Genomic DNA, 17555 nt, shown 5'->3' on the forward strand with positions numbered 1-17555 from the left:
CAAAAATTACTTCAAAAACACTGCAAGAAGCAGCAGAGTAACTGTACATATAATGATATGTACAAATGGACACTGTACTTTTAAAAAAAGATGGCTGCCCGTGTTTACAATAAGATGGAGGTGATATGGCAATGGTGGCCATTGTGAATTTGGAGTACTGGTGTCACTCAGAAGTACTCCATTTTAGCCTCACAGTCAGAAATTGGGATGGGCTTCTGAAATGTGTGATGTCCTACTAAAATACAAACACTTGGAGGAGGTGAGATTATGCTGTAAAACAGGGGTGGGGGCCAAATGCAGCCCTCCAAGCCTCTCCATCTGGCCCTGGGAACTCTCCCCAGGCCCCGCCCCTCACTGGCCCAGCTGTGCACTCATTGCTTCTCACTGGCTGGAATGTGCCCTTGAAATCTGCCCATGCCTCTTACAAGTGTGCAGGGAGGATAGAGGGTGTGTGTGTGTCGCTGTGTGTACAAATTAGCCTTCTGCATAACAGTGACATAGCTTGGCTCCACCCACTTTTGCCTCTGGCCTCACCCACCACTGGCATCTGAACCTTGGAAGGCTGCCAGAAATGAGTGGCCCCTGGCCTGAAAAAAGGTCCCCTCCTGAAAACTGTGGACCCAAATGTTTTTTCTGGTGCCCCTCTCCATACTGACTGGAAACAAGATGAAAGAGTCCAGCTTCAAAAGTCTCTACATTCCATTGGCAGGTCATTTCACATGGAGTTAAGAATATAGATTGGATGTCACACACAAACACAGTGAAGCCTCTTCGTTTTCATAATGAGAGCCTTTTCAAAATCCTTGGCCTGCTTCATTTTCCTCTCAAGTGATACTTTATTCTTTGTAGCCTATCATTTGTTTGTACGTAAAACAGCTATTAAGTTTACTAGCTGCTCTGAAAGGGAATCTAGAGTTTGGGTTGACGTTGTCCTCCCTCCCCTTTCTCCCGAAACATCTGGGATTTCTTTTCCTTCATGGTTCTTGCTAAGTGGTAGATTGCAGTTGTACCACTAGAGGACACCCTTGACCAACATTGCATCACAAACGAACCTAAAATGTGACTGCGGTTTAAACGTGTTTAATGGCTACGATTCCCGCGCTCGAGTACTCACACACACAGCATTAATATATAGTTAGGAATGTGTGCAAAATGTTTTGTGGGAAATGAAGGCTGATGCAAAAACAAATGGGGCATTTTGCCAAACAGAGTTATTGTTAATAGTCTAATCCTATGATTGCATTTTAATTGGCAGCGAACAAATCACGGTTTGTGCAGTGCCAACAAAAGCACCCCACCTTATTCAGCAGATCCAGCCTCAACACTGCTAAGCACAGCACTGGAGAAACTACATCTTTCTCTGACAAGACTTCATTGCCTTTTTTACAGACACATTAACAGGCACAAATACGACAGATGAAGCTTCTCACAGACATGAAGTAGTGGAAAAAATTCCACCTGATGAAATTAACTATGTACTTATTGTTTGAATTTGTACCCTGCCCTTTTTTTTTTACATTATCACTCAAGACAGCTAATAGCAACAACCATAATATATACTGAAATGTTTTTAAAGTCAATACAACTTTTGAAAGGTTGGTTATAAAGGTCATAGCAACACATTAAGGATAGCCATGGTTTTTTTTAACTCAGGCCTACCTAGCAACAGGTCAGGATGGCAAGTCCAAAGTTCAAGGGTTGACCCACACAAGCAAAGTCCAAAATTCAGGAAACAAGGTTCAGAGTCAATCCAAGTAGTGAAGTCTGAAATCCAGCAGTCAGGATACAATCCAGAGTCAAATCCAAAGCACAGTTCCATTGTACTCCAGGAACATCGCAGCCAAGGTCCCTCAACATGGGGAGCTGAGCAGACACAGCACCACAGCTGTGCTTTTATACTTTGCATGCTGTTCATGGAGACGGGCTCCTCTGGCTCTGGTGATGGGTGCCCTCATACCCTCGTCCTCCTTCATCACCCTGTGAGTACTTCCTGCACCAACCTCTCCTTCCCCATCCCCAGCTTGCCCCTTGTTTGTCCCAGTCTCAGCTACACCCTTTGCCAGGACCCTCTTCCTCCTTCCCATTGTCATGACAACTAGGGTGTCACTTTGAACAGTCATTTCTCCCTCTAACAGATAGGTAGCCGTGTTGGTCTGCCATAGTCAAAACAAAAAAAATTCCTTCCAGTAGCACCTTAAAGACCAACTAAGTCAGTTCTTGGTATGAGCTTTCGTGTGCATGCACACTTCTTCAGATACACACATCTGTGTGTATCTGAAGAAGTGTGCATGCACACGAAAGCTCATACCAAGAACTGACTTAGTTGGTCTTTAAGGTGCTACTGGAAGGAATTTTTTTTGTTCTCCCTCTAAAAAATTCTGGGAACTGTAGTTTGTTAAGGGTGCTGGTTGTTGTTAGGAGACTCCTACTCCCCTCCGAGATCTCCACTTCCCACAAGGGAGGTGTTCATTGTGACTTCCAGCACCTCTTTTTCTAGAAAAATAGCACTGCTCAGCTCCTTTAAGAATGTACATCTCCCAGAATTCTTTGGGGGAACCCATGAATGTGTAAAGTGGCGTCATAGTGCTTTAAATGTACAGTGGTACCTCGGGTTAAGAACTTAATTCATTCTGGAGGTCTGTTCTTAACCTGAAACAGTTCTTAACCTGAGGTACCACTTTAGCTAATGGGGCCTCCTGCTGCCGCTGCACTGATGCTGCACAATTTCTGTTTTCATCCTGAGGTAAAGTTCTTAACTCGAGGTACTATTTCTGGGTTAGCGGAGTCTGTAACTGGAAGCATCTGTAACCTGAATCATATGTAACCCGAGGTACCACTGTAAAGTGAAAAGTCATCCTTACATGGAACTTCATACGATTTGGGGGCAAGTACATCTAAAATCCTTAAATTCTTATGCTACTTTTACAAATGTTTTTAGATCAATCACAGGTGACAGGAGATGTTGCTGACTTTACAAAAGCAACCATTTCAAAATGAAAGTGATATAAATAACTTTTGCTGCTCAGATACTAAATCTGAAACTCAGGGCGGGAGGGCGGGGCGGGGAGAGAAGCTCTACAGCCAAAACAGACCTGAGCTATTTGCTGTTGGATCCTAATGCTGTTTGGCATGCTGCTGGTAAATCAATATGGCTTTGAAAAAGAGTTTGAAAAGTCTGCTTAATCGTCTGTGAACTCGGCAGATATTTTCCTGGTTCACATGGAACTACTTTGCTCGGTTTAAGTTGAAGAGGTCATTGTATGTGTCAAGATCTGGGGACAGTAGAAAAGCAGAGTCTGTAAGTTTTGCTGAGATGGCCTTTTGTGTACTTCCTAGCCAAAGGTTTCCTTGAAAAGTTGGGAGGACAAAATCCCATTGACTGCTGTGTGTACGGCTGCATAGCCGACATCAGGGACACCCCTGTCTTCTGTGACAGACAAAGGAGTTGATGCATTGAAGGGAGATACCTTATCTAGTCATTTTTAAAAGCTAGAGTTTTCTCAACTGAGCCCATGCCTAGTGAATGAGAGACTACACATAGAGGTTTGAGCTTAAACTGACAGCAAATTAGAATGAATATATATATATATATATATATATATGCAGGTTTTGGTGTCCTCGGGTGTCTTCCCGTGTAAAAGTTGGGGTGTCTAGGCGACGTTTCGACGAGGTCTCACTCGTCATCTTCAGGCTGGTGCTTTCGGCTTCTTGTTACTGGAACAGAGCGGGATCTCAATGTTTGAGTTCCTATAAATACTGTAGAGGGGGTGTGGTGTCTAGCCTCCAATGTTCTGGGCAGAGAGGAAGTTTCCAGGCTAGTGTGCCTTTTCTTCTTTTGTTCCTTAATTACTTGAGAGATACCTTGAGTGATTTCTTGAGTGATATCCTGAGTACCACTTAGGTGGGTACCACACCTAATGACCCACCTAAGTGGTACTCAGGATATCACTCAAGAAATCACTCAAGGTATCTCTCAAGTAATTAAGGAACAAAAGAAGAAAAGGCACACTAGCCTGGGAACTTCCTCTCTGCCCAGAACATTGGAGGCTAGACACCACACCCCCTCTACAGTATTTATAGGAACTCAAACATTGAGATCCCGCTCTGTTCCAGTAACAAGAAGCCGAAAGCACCAGCCTGAAGATGACGAGTGAGACCTCGTCGAAACGTCGCCTAGACACCCCAACTTTTACACGGGAAGACACCCGAGGACACCAAAACCTGCATTCCTGTACCCGTGAAAATCTACGAAAGCAAATATATATATATATATATATATATATATATATATATATAATGTCCAGTAGCACCTTAGAGACCAACTAAGTTTGTTCTTGGTATAAGCTTTTCTGTGCATGCATGCGGGTGGTGCTGTGAGTTAAACCACAGAACCTAGGACCTGCCGATCGAATCCCCGCGGTGGGGTGAGCTCCCATCGTTCGTTAAAGTATTCTTTAAAAATTCTCCATTCCTTATAGACTATTCATTTTGTTTGGCCTCTTATCCTTACTATCACCTTTGCTAGCTGCAGGTATTCTACCATTAGGATTTGCCAATCTGCTGTGTTAGGTATTGTTGTATTTTTCCAATTTCTTGCTACTAAAATTCTGGCCGCCGTTATCCCGTACGTGAACAATATTCTTTTCGATTTCCCTATTTATTTTGGCAATATGCTTAATAGAAATATTTCTGACCATTTTTGGAATGTAAATTTAATTTTTTTTTTAAGTTCTTCATATATATTATTCCAAAATACACAGATGTCTGTACAATTCCACCACATATGCAAGTAAGACCCAATTTCTCTGTTACATCTCCAACATATAGATGATCTATTTTTATACATTTTAGCAAGTTTTTCTTCAATAAATTCTAAGACTTGCTGGATCCAGGGATTAGAGCATTCTGGCCCCAGTTTAAGACCCCTAAGCATGCCTAAAGCTCTGGATTTGGGGTGAACTCCTGTGGCTCGGGGCCTCAGAGGGGTTAACTCCCTACTCCAAGTCATTCCTTGCATAAGAACATATCAGACAAGAAGAGGAGCCTACTGGATAAGACCAATGGCCCATCTATTCCAGCATCCTTTTCTCACAGAGATCAACCAGAGGCCTGTGGGAAGCTCACAAGCAGGACCGGAGTACAAGAGCATTCTCCCCTTGCTTAGTTTCCAGGAACTGGTAGGTAGAACCTCGCCATTGTGGCTGGTGGCCATTGAGAACCTTCTGCTCCTAATTAACTTTCTGACCTTCTGCCGTGAGGTCACTTGTTTTGTTGCAATTCCGGAGCATCTTCCCCATAAATTTTGTGAACTTTAGGGAAACCGGGAGTATATTCTAGGTTCATTTTTAATCCTCGAATAATACCTGAAAGGGACTAGAGATACATATCTAGGGCGCCTATCTCTGCCACCTGCAGACAGTTCTACATCATATAATGAAAGCACATTCAGTGTACATGTCTTCCCCCCAAATAATATTGGGAACTGTGGTTTCCCTCTCACATAGCTACAATTCCCAGCACCCTTAACAACCCACACCTCCCATGATTCTTTGGGGGAATTCATGCCCTTTAAAGGTGTGTTGAATCATAGAATTGTAGCATTGGAAGGGACTTCAAGGCCCATCTAGTCCAACCCCCTGCAATGCAGGGATCTCAACTAAAGCATCCATGACAGATGGCCATCCAACCTCTGCTTAAAAACCTCCAAGGATGGAGAGTCCATCGCTTCCCAAGGGAGTCCATTCCACTGTTGAGCAGCTCTTATTATCAGGAAGTTCTTCCTGATATTTAGATGGAATCTCCTTTCTTGAAGCACTTGAATCCATGTGCTTTAAATGTGTGGTGTGGATTATTATCTCCTGTGAACTGTTAAAGTTCTCATGCAGACAGCTGGGGTACTGTATCTTCAGAACAAGGTTTGAGGCATCTTTGTATAAAAATCAATGTTCCAGCAGCAGCTGACTGGGAAGGTTGCCATTAACTACACCTCCAATGTCCTATAACATTCAGGAAACGGGAGGACTTTTTGGTTTAAGAAACCTATTGTGACCTCCAAATACCTCTGAAGCCTGCTAAGGGAGATCTCTTAGCCATTAGAAAAGGTGAAGTGGCGTTGGGTTCGGATATTTATTGAGTTGGACACACTTCCGACAAGTCCTTCTGGGCTGACTTTATCATCCTACATTTATCTCCTCGCTCCTTTTAGTACCAGTCTCCATGCAGCTCACTTTTGAGTCTTTGTCTCTCGGATGTTTGCTAGATTGACCGCTGGCGTCATCAGCAGCATGTTTCGAATCGTACCTTTTTAATGAGCATCCCCATTAAAAATCAGAATGGAGACAATGTAAAGCATAAGGTTATTTTCCGTCTCCAATGGCTGACCTTCCGCTGTCACTCCCCACCGCCAGTCCGGTTACTTTATTCCCAAAGTTTGCGTACACATTTTGGAGGTTGTCCTGTTCAAGCAGTGATAACACAAAGTTAATGTGTTTGCTTAAGAAGAGAAAAGAGCTCTGACGTTGGAGACTATCACTAGAAGGGCACAAAGCAAACCTCAGGAAACAGAAAGAGACGGGGCGCCAAATGTCAAAATGTGGGTTAGTAAAGTGGAATTTGAGGGGGAATTTATTTTCTGGCTAACGAAAGGAAACAAGGGTTTAAAAGCCCATAGTGAGTGCCGTGTACTTGACCAGACAGAAAACTTGGACAAAGAGTCTTGACCGACCCTTGGCTAACAGAGTACAGACTTAGGAACCGACACAATCCCATTTTTTTGCAATGGAAACCGGGATCTTGTTATTTAGTCTCTTGATCATTGTTGCCTTTTCTTCAACAGTTCAGACAATGTCTCCTCCAATGATGCTTGACAAACTTCAACATCAAGAAGGTAAGTTAAAATGAATGAGTTTTGAATGAAAAGCTTTGCAAGAAAAAAGGAAGACTTGTGCTGTGTTATTGCAGAAAGCAACATTTAACAGAGATGAGTCAGAATCTAAGAAACTCCACCAACTGTATTTCATACCACTAGACTTTGTACAAGACAGATTTGTTTCCAGGTACTGGGCATTTGCATGTGAATTACATCAAAAGTGTGGATTTGACTATATGAGTTGGCAGAACATGAGACTCTTAATCACAGGGTCGTGGGTTCAAGCCCACCTTGGGCAAAAAAATCCTGCATTGCAGGGGGTAGGACTAGATGACCCATGTTGTCCCTTCCAACTTCACAATTATATGATATATGAAGCTGGCCATTTTCCCGACATCAACATGCTACAAGAAATGAGACCATAGGTCTTTTCTTCTTTTCAGGTAAAAGCCAAATAACCATGGAAGAGTCTGCATCTAATCAGCAGAGGAAGATCTTGGGATTTTTATCAGCATTTGATGAAATACAGAAAAGTACCAAACCTAGATTAGATCCCAAGACCACAGGACTTCAAGGTAATTCAGATAATAACCATTGCCTACCATCAACTGTATGGATGCATTAAGCCATAATGGATTGTTTGCAATGAATTTAATGGCATAATTCTTTTTTTACTTAATTTATTTATTATTAAATAAATTACTTAATAAATTTAATAATAATAATTAAATAAATAAATTATTTAATAAAATGTATTCACGTCAAAGCAGTTTGCAAAATAAAACAATAAAACAATAAAATTGAGGAAAAATCACAGCCATACTTACAAAAGTTAAAATAATAAAACAGTAAAAATTGCCTCAACTTTCTAAGCATCTGAATTGGTTTGTCTAAACAAGGGTGTTTTTAGCAGGTGCTGAACAGAATACAGTGAAGGTGTCTGCTTGATCTCAATAGGCAGGCAGTTCCAAAGTGCAGGCACTGCCACACTAAACGACTGACTTCTAACAACTGTGGAATGGCTATTATGTGGCACCTATAGCAGTGCCAGTTTTGCCACTCAAAGTGGTCGAGTGGGCACATGTGGGCTAAAGCAATCTCATAGGAAAACTGGGGCCAAGTTGAAAAGGTTTTAGAGATCCTTTCAGTTCAGTCACTTAATTTCAGGTCCACAATTACTGCATGAATGTGTGTAGAAATGAACTGTACTACAATAGAAATAATTAAATTCATCATATTACTGTAAATAATAAACCATTTGAAAAGGGTTAGAGACAATGTCAAGTTATGGACACATGTGCAGAGCAATCCTATGCAAGTTTACTTGGAAGTCAGCCCCACTCCTAGACTGCAGCCTAGCAAAGCAATTCTGCTTAGAACTGTGCTCCATTTCGTTCAGTGGGGCTTATACCCAGGTAAATAACAATCTTATGCATGCAGACTTGGAATTAAGTCCTCCTGAGTTAAATGAGCCTTACTTCTGGGTATAGAGGATTGCAGCATTGTGGAACTGATTCACCTGAGCAAAAAATACTGGAACAAAAAGAAGATTGCATATTTTTAAAATGTATCAATTGCAAAAATATATGCCAAAATATAATGATCGTTGATCTATCTGAGTGCCATATGAGAAACAAACTAATCCATCAATTTGATCATTAGAGTGTAAGAGAAGAACTGGACATTAGCTTTTTGATGAAAAAGCCATCCATCAGCTCTATTCTTCAAGTTCAGAGTTGTTTACATTTTGAGTCTCTGGGGTCTATGTAGTATTTCACGGAGCTGTATCATTCAGAGTTTGATACTCTGGTCGTGATCAAAATGCAGCTGACAAATGCCAGTGCCTTTCATTATATTTTCGTGTGGTCTTTTTAAAATGAAACATTGGTCTTAATTGTCTTCCATCTATGTCTCTGTTATTTATGGTACTTTCAAAGCAAATTGGTTTGATATATTATATCTTCAATTCTTACAATATTACGTGTTTCAAATACTGCAATGCTTCATGCTGTGAAATATTTGGATATTGGCAACATTCAAAGAACACCTAACATTTAAATAATGATTTTTTGACCACTGATATGTGTGCTATATCTTTAAAAAGGAGAGTTAAAACATTGCAGAATTGCACTTCTTTTGTCCAGAACGTAGCTCACAGGTCCAAATGAAAAGGAACATTAAAATGGAAAATCTTTGAGGTTTTGGGGGGAGGGTTACTCCTATGTATGGATGTTTTACAACAAATACCACAGGTTAATAACAGTGCTAATACTAAAAAGTAGGTGAGTCCAACAGCCATAAAATATCAGGAACAAAAAATAATGAGCCTGAATTAGACAACAACCTACCCACTCCTTTCCTAGACTGCTTGGCGTACATAATTTGAGAAAACATGTATGCCCTGTTTAAGACTACACAGAATAAAAGTATGCTTCTTCCATAAAACTACCCCATGCAGCATATAACCCACAAAAACAAGAAATGCCCATGCTCTCTTAATTGGGGAACAGAAAGTATCCAAACAGAAAACCCAGTGTGCAGATTTATTTGAAGAGGTGAAAGTAACCCTATTGCTGAGATACTGGATGCCTTTAAAGGAAGAATGCAGCTCTGTGTGCACTGACCACTGTTCTAAATCACCCTGAATTTAGGGGCTGGCATGGGAAGCAGCAATAAATGCTACATATCTGCAGTGGGTATAAAGTCAAGGCAACGAAGCCATTCAGCTAAACATCAGGCTAAAGGAGGGCTGGAGAGAGAAATAGTTGGCATTGTTAGGCTGAACCTAGATGAGGTCAGAGGGCCAGAGCCTCATCAGTTTCAAGTGGCATGATCTGAAGGGCATCATTCGGGTGGTCTAAGAACACCATTTCTGAAACTTCTCCCCAGTTCTCGGAAGGTAGTGCCTCCCCAAATTTCAGCACAATTTCACAAGTGTCCCCCTGCATTATATGGTGGCGGTAGCGTGCTTTCCCTCTCTTTAAAGAATCTACTAAATAATTTTCCCAATTTGCATTTTAGCTTACGCCAAAAAGTTTGGAAAGACAATCAGAAAGGTAAGAAACTGTCAGCTTTTTAAACACCTCCTACCAAAGTTTCCAGTATGCAGAATAATTGTTCTCTTTTGCCAGGGATATACTGTACTTAAATATTGATTCCTGAAGCTTATCTCCCTGTGAGTTCCCCAGTGTGCCTGGAGTAGCTGCAAATAAGGGCTATTTAATTACAGGCTAACCTTAAGCATGCAGCAGCCCTTAGCATGCAAATGGAACTGCCCTTTCCATTGAACTGAATGGAGCAGACCTTGTAAGAGTGAAAATATCAATGCATACACTGAAAATGACTGAATCCAGAATTATTATTGTTAAAATTCTTATTTCAGGTTCACATTTATGCTCTTAAGCTGTAATTTTTAAAACCTTTTCTCTCTGAACTTTTTTTCTGGACAGGATATTTTAGATGAACCTCAGGCCAGTCGTTCTTTCTTGCAACAAGATGATGTTGCTGAATCAAGGAAGGATCACCTGAGAAAATCTCCTTTAATTGGGAAAAACTTCAGGAAAGCAGCGCCATCATCTTCTAAAAAAGCAAAGAAAAGAGGTGTGTGTTTCCAGCAAGAAAATCAGGTTCCTTTCTGTTTGATTGCCTAAAACTCTGAAGAGTTGAATAAAAGTTAGCCGGGTCATGAAACAGCCCTCTGTGTGTGGAGGCCAAGAGGCCAGGCTCCTTTCCAGAGTCACTGATCCTGGGGAATCTTCATTTTGTCCCACGTGGTGTTGCACTATGACACCTGCTATAGGAAGCCTGTTCGTAGTTTGGAGAGGTTTCCAGGGACCACTACCGGCAGAAGAAAAGGTTGCTGGAGCAGAGGTCAGCTGGTCAGTTAAAAAGCTAAAGAAAGTACATATAAACTTTATTGTGACGTGTAATTCTAGGGTTAGGCACACCCTCTAGGGTTAATTTAGGGCTAACTTACCTCACAGTAATGGGACGCGGGTGGCGCTGTGGGTAAAACCTCAGTGCCTAGGACTTGCTGATCGTAAGGTCGGCGGTTCGAATCCCCGCAGCGGGGTGAGCTCCCATCGTTCGGTCCCAGCTCCTGCCCACCTAGCAGTTCGAAAGCACCCCTAAGTGCAAGTAGATAAATAGGTACTGCTTTATAGCAGGAAGGTAAACGGCGTTTCCGTGTGCTGCGCTGGCTCGCCAGAGCAGCTTCGTCACGCTGGCCACGTGACCCGAAAGTGTCTTCGGACGCCGCCAGCTCCCGGCCTCTTGAGCGAGATGAGCGCGCAACCCTAGAGTCGGTCACGACTGGCCCATACGGGCAGGGGTACCTTTACCTTTACCTCACAGTAAGTAACTTACCTCATAGTACGATGGAATAGGGAGAACTATGTATGCTGCCTTGAGCTCCTTGGAGGAAAGTCAAGACACCGGTAATTATAAGCATAGTAAATATGTCATATCTCTCTAAGCATACTAGATAGTGGGCACCACTCCACATAACATACCATCCAACCTGGGCTTTGAGGTTGGCTGGGTGGGGGGTTCTCATTATCCCACCATCAGCTAAACCAGGTGAGGGTAGCCAATGGATCTCAAATCCTCAGGGAGTTTTCTTGCGAAGACAGGCTCTGGTGGACTGAGCGATGAGACTAATAGTAGGTCCAATGGTCCAGAAAAGTGAAGAGAGAAGTGAGGGGCAGATGGGGCTTGTCAAACTAGGAAGGTAGCCTTTTCAGGAGAAGGAAAACTCTGGTCCTAAACCTCTTCTGCCTTGTGGGGTATCTGCGGTAGAAGAAAAGGCTTAAAGAGTAAACTCTGCACAAATCAGGAGTCCCTAAGATGGTTGGATGCTGTGCAGTATGCCTCCTTCCAGGAACCCCTGTGGACAAGCTGGGGCCAAATGTTTTGCTCTTCCTTCCTTTGGACCCCATCAGTGAGGCAGAGAAGGGGGTACTGTTGTACAGACAGCTCAGGACCTTCATAAACACTGCCCAGGCTTGTGCCCAGGGAGGTCACTTTGGTGCTAACACAGCACTTCACCCCTGGAGGCACACTCCATTGTCTTTTGAGACAGATGGATGCCAACAATGGTAACTGAAAGCTAAGCTATTCAAATGCTTTTATCTGTGATGGTATCATAATAATTCAATGGTAACTTCAGTTGTTTGTTTTCTATGTATTATATTTTGGCTTTAAAGTATTTTGGAAACCACTCTGTCGGTCTGTTGTAATGCTAAGCAGGTTAGAAGTTTGTTAATAATCAAATAGACCTTCTGAAAAACAGGCATATGGAAATGGGGGAGTAGAGGGGATAGATAGTGGTGAACTGAACATACATTCAGGTATGTCCAGAATAAGCAAAGCTCCAGATGCGAGACACACCCATATGAACCATGTTTTAACAAGAGGCTATTTTGTTCTTTTCCAGCTTGTTTTTGGAAATACTGTGTGCAAAGCAAGTAGGTTTTTTGAACACATCAAATCAACGAACCTTTGGGGAGATTAAGCAATCCAATTGTGACAATGAAATCTTCAAAATCTGAAAACATTCTTTTCAACAGAGAAGATTCAGCAGATATTAGTATAAATAACCGTTTGACCATATTTGCTTTGTGCGCATATGTATTTGAAAGACTCGTGCCAGTATTTAAGATTCATGTCAAGTATTTTTATTTTCAATGATAATATAATAAAGTAATTTTTATACAAGCAATGCGGCATAAATGGAATGTCCACTGTAAGAAGCAATGGAATGTTTGTGGTTGGTTTTAAAACTCTCAGACTGTATTTGGGGGGATTACTGTAAACATGAAGGGTTAATGGTGACATCAGGTGATTCAACTTCAAGGGAGAACTGCGAGTCCATAAAGTCATTCCATGTTCTTCCTTTGCAGCCCTGATTTGAATTCAAGCCACAGCTGCAAAGAATCCTGCTGTATGCAAACCCATCTCTCTGTGGGTATAGCCTCCACTTGGGAGCATCGACCAGGAGATCCTGAGTGGAACCAATTTGAGCAGGGCTTGCATTTAATGCAAAATTCAATTCTGGGAGTGTCCTCTAAGGCTCCCAATTGCTCCTTTGCAGCTGCAGCTTTACCTGTCCCACGCCTGTTATGACAGATGTGTGGCATGAGGGCATGGCTGGGGGAAAATAGGACCCCTGTCAGACTTAATTTGGCCCATGGGCTGGAAGTTCTGTATGCCTGCTCTAATTATACATAAATAGGTGTCCTAGATACTTTTTCAAAATTGGACTTGCCTATAGCTGATGCTGGGAAACTCTCTTTAACATGTCCATTCACTCCTATGGAAAATATTAATGTATCAGATGCCTTATTATGTACATACATGGAACATCACTGTTACTTGCTCTTCCTTTGATTCATGGACCACTTGTAGAGGAAACTGAAAAAGAAGAATTTCAGGCACAGGAAATCTAAGAGTAAATAGTACCAACATTAGAGCAATAGATTTGGTGGCCTATGCAAGTATGTTGGAATGAATAGATGAGAGTGAGGAAGCTTATGCAAGTCAGCTTCCAGTAAAACTTTTTACTGGGGTTAACTCTTAAAAAGGTACCTCTTTGCATCAAATGCTAAAGAATGAACTCCGGTGATCAAAACACAATATGCACTGTTCTGTGGCATGCATAAGTCTTTATAAGTGAATGAGTCTCTTGAAGCCATTCAAAAGACAAGCAAAAGCCACTTGCTCTTTGTGGGACTATACTACGCAGTGTCTTAATGTGTGTGTTTTCCTCACGTATCAAATTCCATGGAAGTTAACAGCCAAACTTTTCCTTTCATTTCCTTGCCCCTCTGGTTTCACATCATGAAATAACTTAATATCCTCTCTATTTGCTTCACAGAAAAGGTGAAGCCTTACATTTGTACATCATACTAGAAATCAAAGGTGCAAAGAATTTCTAATATTTTAAAAGACTGAGCACAATGCAGCTACAGCAAAGCACTTTTCACTTAGGCTATTGGGCTGAGTTATGCTTCAGATTTTTCCATTTCATTCCTTTATCACAAAATGCAAACTAGTGTCAGTATGTTCTTAAATGAAAATAAGGACAATACAACATATTTAAGTCAGAAGTGGTGTATTTTCTTTTCAGGTTTGTAAGGCATATTAAACAACTACAATGATTTTTTTGTGCGGTTTAAATTATATAGACGTCTGAAGATGAGGGGGGAACAGAAATATTTCTTCCATGCATACTAAAAAATCAAACTCAGCATTTAATTTTGGTATTGTAAAATAGTTTGAGTTTTAAACAGGTTCACTCTATAGATTGGAAAAAAAATTGCAGGATTTAGCACTGTTTACATTAATCACAAAGAATGTGAAGCATGCTACACAAAGTACATTTTCATGATTATACAGTACAGAAGTAATATATCTTTAAAATAGAAAATCCACACTGTTGTAAAATTGGTAAGAAAAGTAGTCATCTTCTTGAGATGAAATATTTTCCTATTCTAAAAAAAGTTCAGCTTATCAAATATACATTTTAATCAGTCTTACATGGGGATAACTATACAGAGGAACTGATAGCTGCTACGTTTAGTGGAGAGAATGCCTAGTAGCCACAGTATAATCCAGTAGGTTTTGTCTGTTGTTGTGGCTCTTTTGTTCCTTTACACTTTGAACATGAACGTTCAGAAACATCACAGTAATAAAACGTGTTTTCTGCTAATCAATGTATATTTTTCAAAGTTGTCCAAATGAATCCTGTTCCAAAAACAAGGATAAAGGGACCTCCTCTTCCTCAAAATTGAACAGCATTTGTGAATTTTATAAAATAATGAGGTGAGTAGGAAAAGGCCCCATTTCAATAGCCTGAGGAGATGTTATCATTTAGGCCAAGTTTACCCATGCCTGTTCATCACTTGATGACTGCAGCATGTGCTATTGAGCCATCTCAGAGCAATACCATGATGGAAGTTCCACGTCATCTGAAGACAAGAGATATTTTTTTAATCCATTCAGTTCACAAACTGGGTTTTAAATTTTCAAGTGTTGATTAATCAAGCAACATCCGTGCACTTCTTAACCTCTGGTTTTCAGAGTGCCTTACTAAGGAAAGACCTCCTTAACTTCAAGTAAGCTTGAACACTTCAAGCCTTGGAGCAGCAGGGTGGGATAACAGCTATGAATTGCACAGTCCCTGCAGAGGCAAATCTGATACAGCAGACAGAATTTGCCCACAGCATTGTAGCTGAGAGGTGGAACTTCAGGAAGATGGAATGTATTTTTTTTTAACAACATTTGACCCGGTCCTTTTATTTGTATTCATCTGTTACTTTCTATTATTTACACAGGTGAGTACAGTTTGTACACATGTTGTGTTGTGTTTCTGTCACATGGATCTTGTGAAACAGAATGCACCAATTTCTGCTTTAAAAATATTTCAGTCGCTGAATACATTTGGCAATAGCTTAGAAATAAAATAAAAATTGTGACACTGACATCTGTGAGAAGCAGAAATCAGAGGTGGGAGATCAGCAACTTGTGTGGTAGGCATAGAGAAAGGGCTTAAGGCTCCTGAATCTGTTCAGGGTATCACAGGAAACCTGTGATAAGCCCTTCTGAGTATCCAGTCTGACTTCCTTTCACCAGTAAATGACCATCACCACACACAGCACCTGGAATTAGATGGTAGGAGCTTTGAGGACAGTCTTGGCTCATGGATAGCTTTGAGCTATGGCATAGCTGTTTTTAGATATTGTAATGTTGCTACAATGGAATGTTTTCTGACATTGCAGTGCCATTGTTCGTTTGTACATATGTCCCAGCCTACGTAGTAAGAAGCTGATGCAACAAAGCTTAGGGCTGTAAGCCATACAACATGTAAGCAAGTCATCTGCAGCATGCTGGCCATAATGTTGAAGGGGGTCTAGAAGCGGTTTAAGGGCGGAGATACAAGAAATGGCACATGGTAGACTAGATACACTGCAAATTCCCCTGAGGTGACTGCCCCTCAAAACAGTACAATCCACATTTCTTACAATCCATAGGTGTTCTCCCATTGACCAACAAAAAACGGACTTTATCTAATTCTCTCTGTCCTGATAGGATAATCAATGCTTACAGAAATACCTTTAACTATTGTTTAGAAATTTTAAATCTGCAATTACTATGTAATCTAGATTCTAATATTGCTGCAAATGTTTTGAGTTTTGTTCTATTGCCAAAAAATAATACATATATTTGCATCTGCATATGCGCATAACTGCAATGCGACAAATATACAATTATACTATACTTGAATTAGCAGATCAATAAAATAATTATTTCACAAGGATTGGCCAGTTTCATAACTTGAAACTTTGCAGCAGAGCAGACTCTTCATTTTATTCTTGAGGTTTTCCTTCTTTTTAAAAAAATCAAGCTCACTGAAGATATATAGAAATAGAAGATTCTTGATTTATTTCATTCTTTTTGCAACATCCAAATAGGCGAACTCTATTTCCCGATCTGCAGGACAAGTATTTGTGAACTCGTCTCTCGCATATGCATTGTTCAAATATCTCCAGATTCCAGTCATTTCAGATGGAAATTCAAAATTTCTGTATTTCTTTGCCACAACCTAACAGAGAGAAAAGGAAATCATCATACACGTGGCAACATCACAGTTAGATTACACTCCATATGAAGATGCCTTTGAAGATGGCTCAGAGGCTCCAGTTGATGCAGAATACTGCTATTCTGATTCTGCAGGGCATAAAACAGAAGTCGCATTCACTTCAAGATCTACTCTGGCTGCCTATAAGCTTATAGCCTACTCCAAGGTATTGATGTTGGCTTAAAAGGTTCTAAATGGCTTGGGAACCAAGTACCTGTTTGAGCAAGCTTCCCATTATGTGTCAGCACAGCAACGAAGATTTGTAGAGGGGGCCCTCCCCGTAAAGGTAAGGTAAAGGCAAATGACCCCTGGATGGCTAAGTCCTGTCAAAGGCAACTATGGGATGGGGCACTCATCTCGCTTTTCAGGCTGAGGGAGCCTGAGTAGTGTTCAGGATAGCAACCCATGCAAGCGCCTTCTTCCTTGTGAAACTTCCTACCTCTGGGGATACATTAGACATCTTCTCTAGATTAGTTATCTAGATTTTTTAAGATGGACCTTTTCACATAGATCTTCAAATCCTTGTGGGAGTGTGAACAAATTAATTTACTGAACAGTCCATTCAAAATATTGTGTTGCTGTCATTGGTGTTAAGGACTTTGATACCTTATTCCATACATTTTATTGCCTTATGGTTCAAGGGTAAACAAGCACAGTACAGAAAGGAAAATCCAGACCTTGATGATATGTAGTTTTGGCAAGAGATTGCAGTCTGCTAGTGTGAGTTCATCTCCATCTAGGAATTTCCTTGTGGAAACAGTGAGTTCTTCAGTACTATAGGCATCGATTTCTTCAGGCAAGGGGGCATTTAAGTAGTTATTCAGTTTCCTCAAAGCCTTCAGCAATGATTTTTCCAAATCTAGAATCAAAGAAGACTAGAATAGAATTCCTAGCAGAGTTTGGAAATCTGTGATGATTGGTATGTGGCCCAAACAATACCCACCAGGAAGAAGAGGGAAGTAGCCACGTGTTCAGGAGGACCTCAAGATTTGGAGAAATAGAAAAAAATATAGAGAGACAATGAACTCAAATGTTTAACCTACCTCCACC

The 17555-nt window shown here is 41.0% G+C and overlaps 3 protein-coding genes across 6 annotated transcripts in view; 1 reads left to right on the forward strand and 2 right to left on the reverse strand.

Moving 5' to 3' along the window:
- Nucleotides 1-17555, reverse strand: part of KCNE2 (potassium voltage-gated channel subfamily E regulatory subunit 2) — a 220475-nt gene that overhangs the window by 56515 nt on the left and 146405 nt on the right. The gene's annotated exons all lie outside the window — the stretch shown is intronic.
- LOC310842884 (uncharacterized protein) lies at nucleotides 6595-15138 on the forward strand. Its single transcript, XM_083735118.1, has 5 exons — nucleotides 6595-6886; nucleotides 7312-7443; nucleotides 9890-9924; nucleotides 10318-10468; nucleotides 12303-15138. The coding sequence occupies exons 1-5, from the start codon at nucleotides 6778-6780 to the stop codon at nucleotides 12335-12337; spliced, it is 462 nt and encodes a 153-aa protein (XP_083591244.1). The 5' UTR covers nucleotides 6595-6777; the 3' UTR covers nucleotides 12338-15138.
- Nucleotides 13963-17555, reverse strand: part of CLIC6 (chloride intracellular channel 6) — a 132020-nt gene continuing 128427 nt past the window's right edge. For all 4 annotated transcript variants that reach the window (XM_083735087.1, XM_083735088.1, XM_083735089.1 and 1 more), the window contains 2 exons: nucleotides 17183-17364; nucleotides 13963-16469 (listed from right to left, as the gene is read on the reverse strand). In XM_083735087.1, coding sequence (XP_083591213.1) covers nucleotides 16308-16469; nucleotides 17183-17364 — 344 coding nt within the window. In that variant the 3' untranslated portion in view covers nucleotides 13963-16307. The remainder of the gene's footprint in view (nucleotides 16470-17182; nucleotides 17365-17555) is intronic.

The sequence above is a fragment of the Podarcis gaigeae genome, assembly GCF_964106915.1.
Source record: "Podarcis gaigeae genome assembly, chromosome: 4".
Taxonomy (NCBI): Eukaryota; Metazoa; Chordata; class Lepidosauria; order Squamata; family Lacertidae; genus Podarcis; species Podarcis gaigeae.